General features: G+C 34.3%; 1 protein-coding gene across 1 annotated transcript in view; it reads right to left on the bottom strand.

Annotated features, from left to right (window-relative positions):
- Positions 1-12,283: 12,283 nt before the first annotated feature.
- The window catches only part of LOC107032396 (AT-rich interactive domain-containing protein 1-like), a 6,327-nt gene continuing 5,102 nt past the window's right edge, over positions 12,284-13,508 (bottom strand). Inside the window, exon 3 of the mRNA XM_015233992.2 lies at positions 12,284-13,233. Within this exon, the coding sequence (XP_015089478.1) occupies positions 12,406-13,233 (828 nt within the window). The 3' untranslated portion in view covers positions 12,284-12,405. The remainder of the gene's footprint in view (positions 13,234-13,508) is intronic.

Raw genomic sequence — 13,508 nt, 5'->3', positions numbered from 1 at the left:
TGATATGTATTTATCATACAAAAGTAAATAAATTATGATTACGCTTAACTCTTTATAATTATATATCAAGTATAATAATATTAGGTAAAATCAATGAAAATTAAAACTACAATTTATATGTATATTTAAATTTTATTTATTGAAATATTTCTAAATTTTGTGATCTTAAATATGCTATAAAAAATTTAAAAATTCAGAAATTATTTTCTTTTTGAAATGAAATTAAAAAATAAGTTCATATAAATCGAAAAGGAGAGAGTCATATATTAAATATGAAATATAATGATTCGAAAAGTTTAATTCTTCGTATTAATTTCTAATTTGTTACATATTTGAAAATTACATAAAAAAGAAGCTTAAAAAGCAATGTAACAATTTAAGATATTTTTAGAAAAAACATAATGTAATTTGGTTGACTCCCTTATTTTTATCAAAAAAAAAAGTTGCATATATTATTTGAAAATAACGTAAGAACTGACAACTAAAAATATGTGAGAACCATATAAGAAATTTTGTGGATTTTCCTAAAAAAATCACTTGTATCACATAAAATGAAACAAATAGAGTAACATACATTATTCGAAAATGACATAAAAGAGATATAAATTAACAAATAAAAATATTTTTTTAAAAAAACACATAAAATTTAGTTTACTTTTTCAAATTTCATTATTGTCACATAAATTGAAAGAAAAAAACTAATATATGTTGGGTCTGCGCTGGCGCGGACACTTGAGCTAGTATATATATATATATATGAAAGGGCCCGTTAACGGACCCAATATTTCAATCTTAAATTTATTATTTCGTGATTAAATATTAAAATGCATATCTGTGCCGTGGATTTACTCTCATACAGTGTTTTCTTGACTGTTCATCATTATTAACTATCGAAAACTCATTTAATCATAACGATATTTTTCCTCCCACAAATAATAACCTAGAATTCATAATTCACATTCAAGGTAGAGCTAAGAGTTAAGTCTTGAGAGTTATTTCAAATCTTTTTTAGAAAGTCCCTTTGAGTCTTTTGAGGAGTCTTCTTTAATTTCTTATAACTTGTTTCAAGACTTGAGTAAGTGAGTATGAGAATAATGAAAATCTATTCATGAGTCTACATTATCATCGAGATCCTTCATATCATGAATCATAACTCTTAAATTCATAATTCAAATTCAAGAAAGAGCTAAGAGTAGAGTTCAAGAAGGTCTTTAAGTTCAATTGTGAATCATTTGAGATCAACTATTGATTTGGGCTAAGTTTTGATGAAGTAAGTATGAAAATGAGAAAAATCATATACATAAATTTATATTGTTATTTAGACCCTCAAGTCGAGTCATTCGTGCCATAAATTTGGCATGAACTTCATAAGTTGAGTATCTTTGAGAGGAATAGTATCTTCAAGGTCTAAGTCTTGAGTATTGAGTTCCTAATCATTTAGGGATTATATTCCTAATCATGCGGCTACTACATGTTACCCACGAAGGTCCTTGAGTTGAGGAATTCATGCCTATACACTACAACAAATTCGATTATCAGGAATAAATAATTTTGTCATTTATAAACCATATTTCGTCACTAAAAAATCTTGTGAAACGAAAGATAATTCGTCACTAAAAGTATACAAAGACGATTTAGTGCTTCGTCGCTGAAAATATTATATTAAACTACAAAAAGAAAAATCGTTTCCAGATCCTTAAACAGTTGTGACAAAATTATTTGTCGTAAAAAGTACGTATATTTTTTTATCGTTAATAATATGTTTTGTCACTAAAAAGGTTATTACTACTGATAAAATTATATTGTCGCTAGTTATTTTACTTCAACCAGTGTCAAAATCAATTGTCTCTATAGTTAACTGTATTTCATAGTTGAAGAAAATCTAATTTCGCCACTAATAACTATTTTTAATATACAAAAAGTTATTTTGTTCTTTAATGTATTAGGGATAAATTTATTGTTACAAAAAAAGTTTATTTTGCTCTTATATAATATATACAAAAATAATAAAATAACCATTAAAGAATATAGTGCATCAACATTAAGTGATATTGCTTCTCTCTTAACAAATATCTTGATTTTGAGTTTTGGATATGAAAATTCTTTTTAATAGGGAGCGCGAATAGGCCTTATTTCGACGCAAAGTATAACTAATCGAATTTCCATATGAATATCGCATAATTATTAAAATTACTATTAGGAATTTGCTACTTTTGCCATCTCTTTCTAAATAGTAACCAACTTAAATTTATTTACTTCTCTAACCAATGTATTGATTTCATGGGTTTCGATTCTTAACTTCTTATTTGAGACAAAAGAATAGCAATATTAAGTAAATAAAGTAACTAATCCACTATAATTAAATAAATTTAATTTGGTTAATTTTAAAATATAAAAAAATTTATCATCAAAATATTCTTATTATCAATGTACGTAAATTGAATAGAAAAAATATTTATTATTTCTCTTCAATATTTGATTCACAAAATTTTAAAACTCTAACCAAAGAACTATTATTATTAATTTAGTAAGACTCTTAGTTTACTTTAATTTCATTTAGTTTATCTATCTATCTATATATTTTATTTATTATTTTTTATTTTTATTTTAATGCTCCCTAATTAAAATATTTTTATCGTAATTTTATACATTTTAAATTATATTTATTTTAGTGCAAAAAGAAAAGGTGTTAATAAAACGTAATAAAATAATAAGTACTCTTCTAAAAAAAATGAGTCCCACAATTTTAGATAGACATATGACCATCATAATTATAATTTTATATTACCCTTAAAAATGAAATTATTTATAACTTTGTCATTAATCATCTCTCGCTTCGCTCTTCTATATAATATATATTGGTCATAGAGTTGCACCCTCACCATTTATGTCATTAATTATGTTTGAACCAACCTACACCTTTTGGCACATGGCTTGCAAGTTGATCTCAAGTTGTATTATATATTATATACCTAAAAGTGGATAAAATTTCTATTCATTTCTTCATTGAGGACAACAAAATAGGGATTGAAGAATCTTCCAAATTGGATAAGTTGTGATATATTAATATTTTTGCTTGGCACAAAAAGCTCCAAATCAATAGAGTATTTAACAAACATGGAAGATAGAGTCTTCACAATTTTTTAAAAATAAAAAATAGCTTTGCTAGCATAATCTAATCAACCACCACTTTTAACAATCATTTTTTTTTGTTTTCTAGTGAAGGGGAATCTTGTCCTTTTAAGAGGTGGCATTGTGTGACTAGAAGGTTTTTGAAGTTATGGAAAACAATGTCTTGTAGTAATATAAGATTATACTATCTGTTTTTAATTTTTTATTTATTTTTGAATCGAAATCTATTAAGAAAATAATTATTGATATAATGAGTTTACTATATTATTCATATTAATGGTGAAGTGGATGAATTAAAATTTTTAAATTTTCAAGAAGTTCTATCATTTATAAAGTAATGAGTATAATAGTTAAAAAAATTGTTCTTTTTTAATTTGTCAAAATAAACAAATAATTTAGAATAACTATATAAGAAAAAATAGATGGTAATTAGGGACAAAAAATATAAAATAGATTCAGTATTATTTAACTCTTTCTCAAACTTTACACATAGGGAAGCTTAATGCACTAGGTATCCCTTTACTTGCATCCGAAACAACTTGTTAGCTTATATAAAATTAAATCCATTGATTTATCAACAATAGCAATATACCTAGCTTATCTTACAAGTGTGATTTGAATAGGTGGTGTGTATAGTATTTATTTTTGTCTTGTGTTTTGTTAAGATAGATAGGTTATTTCTAATAGATCTTTAATTCGAATAAAGCATATCAAAATAAAGTAGGGAAAGGAAATAATGAAGCAAGTCATGCTGACAATAACATATACTAGGGAAAAAATGAACCGATCAATAAAGCAAATTAAAAAAATGTTATTGAGTTATTGGGTTTTTAACGGGTTTAAAAAAATTTATTAGGTTATTGGTTCAGTTTCGATTTTTACTATTGGGTTATTGGGTAAACCGATAAACCAATAAGACGGTTTTAGTTTACTATTTTACCCTTCCTAAAATTAGATATTAATAATTTAATGTATAACTAGACACTATAACTATATGAAATTATTATTACTTTACGCTAGGGGTGTACATGACCGGGTTGGTTCGGGTTTTTCAAATATCAAACCAAACCATTTGTGTCGGATTTTTAAATTTATAAACCAAATCAAACCAATAAAATTTGGGTTTTTCAACTTCGGGTTTTTCAGGTTTCTTCGGTTTTTTTCGACAAAGTATTCATACAAACATATAATTTACTTGTACTTCAAATATTTCTTTAGTCCTGACAAAATGCAACTAGCTACGTTATTTCTCAAGAAAATAACAAAAAGTATGATATGATTAATGACACTAAAATATCCAACAAAACTATAATAAAAAAAATCGCGTAAAATAAATATTGCAAATTAATAAGTCATAATGAAATTGATCATAATTTAAAGTACTAAATCATGCTAAAATAAGTTTAGTAAGTATTAGTTACATGACTATATGTTAAGAGAAAGTAAAATTAGATCATGTATTTTAAATTGTCTAAATCTATGTAAAATTAAAAAACAAATATCAATGTTATTGTCATTCTTAGTGTTGAATTGATTTCTTTTGCATTAGTATTAATTTAATTTTTTTAAAACTTTATTATAATTAACAAAATGTATGGACTATCTCTATTAGATCATTAAGAATTCTAACTTCCAAACATTAAATAAATATAATAAAAGATAAAAACTATGAAAAAGTATAAGAGATATTTAAAGATTATATTAAAGTAAGTATTTTTACGTATAAAATAAAATTTTAAAATTATATATATAATGTCGGGTTGGTTTGGTCTCGGGTTGGTTTTTTTTAGTTGAAACCAAACCAACCCAAATATAGTCGGGTTTTCTTTTTCAATACAAAACCAAGTCAAACCAAACTATTAGTCGGGTTTTTTTTCCAATTTGATTCGATTTGCGGTTTGGTTCGATTTTGTACACCCCTACTTTACACACTTCATACAAGGTGAAAGAGGGTCGATTTATTTTTATCGCACACCACTCTAGGCAGTCTTACAAACGTCTGTAACACTCAGCCTACTTGCACCCACGAAAATTGACCAAGTATAGAAATACTCAAAACAGCAACGTCAAACAACTAACAGAGTTTACAGGAACCAGTCCCAACCTTTATTAACCTTTAAGTAATACAAAGGAAGGCTTCACGAATTAGTCTAAGGCTAGAAAAACACTCTATCTATGCCTTAGACGAATTTCCACCTTAAATCAAAATTCTGCACAATGGCAGTTACATGCGGCGGTTACAAATGACACCTGTCCGACACATGTCATCACAGGGTTCAAAACTAACTTTCCAACAGCTATATTTCCAACAGATAGAATCTAATTTAAATTACATTCTTATCTACACGAAATATTAATATTCTAACACTTAGAATATTTCAGGCTTCATTCCAACACTTAGAATAATTCTGCCAGCTTCCAACACTTAGAATATTTTAGTTGTCTTCCACACTTAGTTTTGTTTCAGCAATTTCGGGTGAACTGCCTTTGTCCCTGACATTACCAAGTCTTCACAGCCTTGTCTCATCAAGCCAACATGCTGTCTTGCCAACGCCCTTAGCCCGCACGTAAGCCATGCACGTTCAAGCTGCCTTGCCAACACCCAAACACTTGAACTTGTGTTGCACTGTTTTGCCATCATCCATGTCAAGACCAATGCCCAAGTCCTTGACATGTCTGCACGTAGTTAGATCAAGTAGTCTGCGGGTCTAACAGACCACCCGCACCACTTGAACTCGATGTCCTCATTGAGACTGTTTTGAGATAGTCATCGATTTGAGCATCAAACTGCCATAGGTCTTTTGCTTTCTCCCAAACAGCATCTGCTGCACTCTTGCCTTTCCAGTGAACCAAGAACTCAGTCTTAGTATTCTTCTTACTTGTGCCCAAAACCCGGTGATCAAGGATCTTCTCAATTTCAGCATCATATTGTGTAGGTACTGATGGAGGAGCCCTCTTTGACCTGTTTCTGTCCGGATCATCTTCATCTGCAAAGTAAGGTTTCAAGAAACTCACATGGAATGTGGGATGGATTTTCAACCTTTCTGGCAGCTTCAACCTGTAAGCAACTTCGCCCACTCGTTTCACCACTTCGAATGGACCATCATATTTAGGAATCAAACCCCGATGTCTGGTCTTACTTACAATCTGTTTCCAGATTTGAGGGGTAAGTTTCAGCAACACCTTGTCACCCACATTGAACTCAACTGAGCGACGATGTTGATCAGCATATTTCTTCATGCGCCGCTGAGCCTTGCGCAAGCTATCTTGTGCCTCAGTTAACATTTCAAGTCTGTCCCTTGCAACCCTGTATGCTGCTGGACACTTTCCCTGATTCTTAGATTTGGCAACATCCAGTGGCGTCATAGGCTGTCTGCCTAAGACGATTTCAAAAGGGCTCATTTCTGTTGCAGACGACTTGTGCAGATTATAACAAAACTGCGCAGTGTCCAACAATGTTACCCAATTCCGTTGACTTGCTGTCACATAGTGCCTCAAGTATTCTTCCAACAAATGATTAATTCTTTCCGTCTGTCCATCTGTTTGTGGATGATTTGCAGTAGAAAACTTTAGTTCAGTTCCCATCATATTGAACAATGCTGTCCAAAATCTACCAGTGAACCTTGTGTCTCTATCACTCACAATGTCAGCCGGAACACCAAAATACTTAACCACATGTTTATAGAATAACTCAGCAGCAACTTCAGATGAGCATAACTCAGGAGCAGCAATAAAAACAGAATATTTTGAAAACCTGTCAACTACCACCATGATAGATGCTTTGCCATCTACTTTAGGGAATCCAGAAATGAAATCCATGCTTACCGATAGCCATGGCCTTTCAGGAATAGGCAAAGGTTGCAGCAAACCTGCTTCCTTCTTACGTTCTGTCTTGTCGACTTGACAAACATGACAAGTCTTGACGTACGCCTCTATATCATCTTCCATTTTCGGCCAAAAATAAACACGAGACAGTAAGGCTAACATCCTTTCAACACCGGGATGTCCAGCCCAAGCAGAGTCATGCGCCTCTTTCATTAAGTCTTTGCGCAACCCGCCCTGATTTGGTACAACGATCCTCCCCCCTTTAAAATAGAGCAGATCGTCCTCGATCCAATACCGTCTCATTGTGCCATCTTGCACTTGACCCATCCATTTAACATACAATGAATCATTTGCAGCACACAGCCTGATTCTATCATAGAAATCAGTTTCCAATTTTGAAATTGAACATACTGCAACAAACACTTCTTTTCTACTCAGCGCATCAGCAACCTGGTTGTGTTTTCCTGGTTTATGTTCCCACATGAAATCATATTCTGCCAGGAATTCTTGCCACCGTACTTGTTTAGGACTCAACTTTTTCTGTGTCTTGAAAAATGTATTTGCTACATTATCAGTTCTCACTACAAATCGAGTGCCCAAGAGATAAACTCTCCAAACCTGCAAACAGTGTACCACCGCAACCATTTCCTTTTCATGTGTTGAGTATCTTTGTTCAGCATCATTCAATTTTCTACTTTCAAAGGCCACTGGATGACCTTCTTGCACTAATACGCCACCAATTGCTTTGTCTGACGCATCAGTGTGCACTTCAAATGGTAACTCAAAATCAGGCAATTTGAGTATAGGTTCAGATGCGATAGCATTCTTCAAATTTTGAAATGCTTCGTCACACTGTTCAGACCAAACCCACTTTGTATCTTTCTTCAACAAATCTGTCAAAGCCGCTGCCTTCTTTGAGTAACCAGCAATAAACTTTCTGTAATAGTTAGCCAAGCCAAGAAACGACCTCAAATCCTTCACATGATGAGGTGCCTGCCAATCAACAATGGCTTGCACTTTCTTAGGATCCATTCGAACTTGGTTTTTACTAACAAGATGCCCCAAGAACTTTATCTCTTGTTGAGCAAATTCACACTTTTCCATCTTGACATAAAGCGTGTATTTCCTCAATTGAGACAAAACCAAACTTAGGTGATTAACATGTTCTTCCAATGTTCGACTATAAATGACTATATCATCTAAATAAACAACAACAAAGTCATCAAGATAGTCAAACAGTACATTGTTCATTAAGTTGCAAAACGTTGCCGGGGCATTAGTCAGCCCAAACGGCATTACAAGGAATTCATAGGAACCATATCTAGTTACACATGTTGTTTTTGGTTCATCCCCCTCTGCTATCCTAACCTGCCAATAACCTGCCCTCAGATCAAGTTTTGTGAACCAGCATGCCTTGCTCAACCTGTCCATCAAATCTTGTACCAACGGAACCGGATACTTGTTCTTTATAGTTGCCTTGTTCAGCGCCCGGTAGTCTACACACATTCGCATTGTTCCATCCTGTTTCTTTTGAAATAGAACAGGAGCACCATACGGACCCTTAGACGGCTGAATCAACCCAGCATCTAGCAATTCATTCAATTATTTGCGTAGTTCAACCAATTCTTTAGGAGCCATACGATATGGAGCTTGTGCAAGAGCAACCGTACCAGGCAGCAACTCAATCTTATGATCAATGTCCCTCCTTGGTGGTAATTTCTTTGGCAATTCAGGCGGCATAACATCAGCATACTGTTTAAGCAATTCACCAACACAATCAGGCACTTCTATTTTCACATCAGGTTTAATTTCGACCAAGGCAGCAAGTATGGTTTCGTCACCCTTCTTCAGCCCTTTGTCGATTGACATAGCAGACAACAACATTCCCTTGTCTTTCTTCTTTGCAACTTTATTAATGTTCCCAAACGGATGAACACCTTTCAGAAAATCAGCATCACTTCCACTCATTACCATCACTCCATCTAAGTGAGGAAAAGGAACAAACTGGTATTTCTTTAGGAAATCAATCCCAAGTATAATTCCAAAGTCTCCAAGCGGCATCACCATCAAGTTATGTTTTCCCACCCAACTTCCAGTCGACATAGACACCCCATAAGCCATGCCCACAATGGCTTGTGCCTTAGCGTTGACTGTTTTGACGTAGGAAGGGCTTTTAGACAACTTCAGCCCCAATTTTGTAGCAATCTTCACATCTACAAACGTATGTGTGGCCCCTGTATCAACCATTGCCATCACACGTTGTTCTTTCACTTTCATTTCTATATGAATTAAGGAAGCATGAGGATTCGAAGTACTAGAGATTTCTCCAACATTATTGATCCCCATAATGTGATTGAAGGGCAATCCCAATGGGTTTGCCATTGCAGCCACAATTTCTTCATCCTCCTCCCTTTGATTCATATTACCAGCAAGCAAAGCATTCACTTTTTCCCGGTTTGGACAAGATTTGGTCAAATGAGGACCACCACAAGTCCAACAGCCCTTCGAGTTTCCATCTTTGTTCTTTGGCCTGTCTTTCCCATCCTTCATTTGTGCCTTTCCTTTATCATTTGTATTGTCTTTACGACTATCCTTTCTCCATTCCCCTTTCTTCTCATTCTTTTTCTTAGTTTTTGAAGTGGAGGGGACGTCTGTCGAAGGACGAGTCGTCCGGAAATCTACAAACGAATCGGCGGCAGCAATTGCTCCAGGCAGATCTTTAACATTCTGCCTTCGTAGTTCGTTTTGAGCCCAGCCTTGCATGCCCGAAATGAAGTTGTGAAGTTTATCCTCATCAGACATATTTTGTATGTCTAACATCACAGAGGTAAATTCTTTTATGTATTCCCTTACTGAACCCGTCTGCCTTAGCCTTTTCAATTTATCCCTTGCAAGCCAAGATGCATTGCTAGGAAGAAATTGATCACGCATTTCTTTGGTTAGCTTATCCCATGTATCAATTCTAGGACGACCAGCACTTACGTCGTCTGCATTACGAGTCCTCCACCAAAGTTTCGCATCACCCGACAAATACATTGTGGTAATATTCAACTTATCAGCGTCCGGCACTCTTGCAGCAGTAAAATACTGTTCCATGTCCCAGATGAAATTTTCCAGTTCTTTGGCACTCCTTGCGCCACTAAAGGCCTTAGGTTCTGGAATCTTTACCTTAGACGATTCAACACGAGTTGAACTTAACGTAGCCACAGCACGACACAACACAACGAGCTCTGCACGAAGGTTCTCATTTTCCTTCTGCAGTCCCTCCAGTTTTTGCGTAGTTGTGGTACGAAATTCCAAGATTTCAGTGATGTAGTTATCAACATTCTGTCGATATCCACCAATTTCTCCCTGAACTTTCTCAGCGTCAACTCTCAACTCAATGATTTGTGTGAATAAATCCACAAACGTAGGGTCTCCCAAAATATCTTCAGTAAACCCAACGAAGGATTCAATTTTTCGTGCCAATTCCCACAATTCTGCGTTTTTCACCATTGTTTAACCGCGCTCTGATACCAATTGAAAGAGGGTCGATTTATTTTTATAGCACACCACTCTAGGCAGTCTTACAAACGTCTGTAACACTCAGCCTACTTGCACCCACGAAAATTGACTAAGTATAGAAATACTCAAAACAGCAACATCAAACAACCAACAGAGTTTACAGGAACCAGTCCCAACCTTTATTAACCTTTAAGTAATACAAAGGAAGGCTTCACGAATTAGTCTAAGGCTAGAAAAACACTCTATCTATGCCTTAGACGAATTTCCACCTTAAATCAAAATTCTGCGCAATGGCAGTTACATGCGGCGGTTACAAATGACACCCGTCCGACACTTGTCATCACAGGGTTCAAAACTAACTTTCCAACAGCTATATTTCCAACAGATAGAATCTAATTTAAATTACATTCTTATCTACACGAAATATTAATATTCTAACACTTAGAATATTTTAGCTGTCTTCCACACTTAGTTTTGTTTCAGCAATTTCGGGTGAACTGCCTTTGTCCCTGACATTGCCAAGTCTTCACAGCCTTGCCTCATCAAGCCAACATGCTGTCTTGCCAACGCCCTTAGCCCGCACGTAAGCCTTGCACGTTCAAGCTGCCTTGCCAACACCCAAGCACTTGAACTTGTGTTGCACTGTTTTGCCATCATCCATGTCAAGACCAATGCCCAAGTCCTTGACATGTCTGCACGTAGTTAGATCAAGTAGTTTGCGGGTCTAACACAAGGCCACTTCACCGTTGTAGCTATTTGATTTTAGTTTTATGTTTAGGTTTATAATTTAATTAACATAAAAAATTTCATACTATATTTTGACGGTGAAATGTAATTATAGCTTTTGTATTATATTTTCTCTTATTGATGCAATTTCTCATTTTCTTTCATGTTTTACTATGTGAAAGCATTTAGAGAATCGAGAAGTCATATAATATTTTATAAAATTTTCTTTTTGGATAAACTGAAAGCCGAACCGATAACGATCAAAATCGATAAACCGAAAATCGATAAGAAAAATATCTTATTGATTTGTTATTTGGGTTAACATATTTAAAAATCAAAAACTGATAAACCGAACCGATAATACATAAACTGAACCGAATCGACCGATGCACAACCTCTAACACAGACGAGAGTAACTCATTGATTTATGAACAACAACATACTCAGTGTATCTCACAAGTAGGATTTGAGGTTGATGGTGTGTACACAACCTTAGTTCTGCCTTGTGAAGGTAGAGAAGTTGTTTTGAATAGATCCCCGGGTTAAATAAAGCATATCAAAATTAAGCATGAAAAGGAAATACAATGATGAAGCAAGTCATAGTGACAATAACATAGCTGAGAGCAATTCATTGATTTATCATCAACAACAACAACGATATAACCGATTTATCTCATAAGTGGGGTTTTGGGAGGATTGAATCTGCAACCTTATTCTTACACTGTGAAGATAAGAACGTTGTTTCCGATAAATCCTCCGCTAAAATAATGCATATCAAAATCAAGTATGTAAAGGAAATAGAAGCTAAGTCATACTGACAATAATGCAGACCAGAGCAATTCATTCATTTATCAGTTATACCAAACAAAAGGACTATGAAAAACACAATGATTTTAGAGATGCAAGGAGAAAAAAAAGGCAAACAGCTAATATGTAGAGATCCAGCAGAGCAATTCATAATATTAGTAACATTCTTGAACAAATGTTTTGACCAAAGACAAAGTAGTGAAAGTAAACTGTGTATACTGAAAAAGCTCAGAAGAAATGACCACCTTGTAACCAAAAAAATCCACCAGCTCAAAATATACAATTTTCAGATGATATCATGTATCTTCCCTTCAAAATATTTGCTAATATAAATGTCGATGAGCAAAAGCACTATAAAAAACCTGCAATGTACATTTCTGAACAACGTCGTGGAATATAAACATTCAACTACTATCTGGGATCCAGATGTGCTTTCCTCGGGGAACAAAAGATGGAGAATTGAGGATCCCTACCGAAACAATTAGTTCTAGGTCCGTACTGTGGTTCATCATCATCACTGTCGATAGTACTTGCAGCAGTCCGGTTCTGATGACCTCTACACCGTAAAAGGAAGACATTGAAGTGGTAGCTGACCAAAGTTTCCCGGCTTTTGTTAGGAAAGAATTTGAATATCTCATTCCAAAAACTCTTGTCTGTCGACAAAGGGTTCATTTTTACTATATCCTGGAATTTCTGTTCTTCTTGTTTTGTCCAAGAAAGTGCAACGTCTTCGCCCATCAAATCAAATTTCCACCGATAAAAGGCTGATCCCAACTCAAGTGTAACCTTCCTTCGTTTCTCAGCGAGATGAAACCTGATGCATTCATAAGAAGCAGGGTATTGGCAGCCACATGTATCTTGCCTTCCTTTTCCAATAGGATCTCTTTCAATTAACATTCTTTTCTGTTCTTGTTTGTCTAGAGGCCATATTTGAGTACCCAACCATTTCGAGTCACTTTCACATTTGTCATGTCTCCATTTAGGAATATCTGCTTGAAACTGTGGCCCAACTGGTATTCGCTTTCGACGCTGGTTCCACAAAAGGCTAAGACCTGACTCTTCCGATGAATCAGCAGGTCCATCAATCGGATCCTCATCACTTGGAGAGCTTGAGGACGATAGGGATGAAAAATGTGTCTTCTTCACTGGATTTTTAGCGAGTAGGACTCGCTTGCTGCATCTCACTCTCTCAAGAGAAGCATTATCGTCATACATAGATGGATGCATCTTCTGTTTTATCTACAAGGCAAAGATAAATTCTGATTTAACAGAAGCTTCCATAAGAGTAAATTTGTGATTCTTCATAAAGCTTGAATATCAGCACAAATGATTCTATCCATTATATATATGAATGCAAGTGTTACGGAAAAGGTAAGGGTTCAAATGAGATGAATCTATGGAATTCAACTGTCTCTATGTGAAGATTCACTTGAATAGGCAATATAAATACAAAACAAATGAACGACTGCATCTTGGTCACTCATATATATATATATATAATATATATATATATA

The sequence above is a fragment of the Solanum pennellii genome, chromosome 10, assembly GCF_001406875.1.
Source record: "Solanum pennellii chromosome 10, SPENNV200".
Taxonomy (NCBI): domain Eukaryota; kingdom Viridiplantae; phylum Streptophyta; class Magnoliopsida; order Solanales; family Solanaceae; genus Solanum; species Solanum pennellii.
The sequence above is the reverse complement of the archived record's forward strand: the minus strand, read 5'-3'. Positions and strand labels throughout refer to the sequence as shown.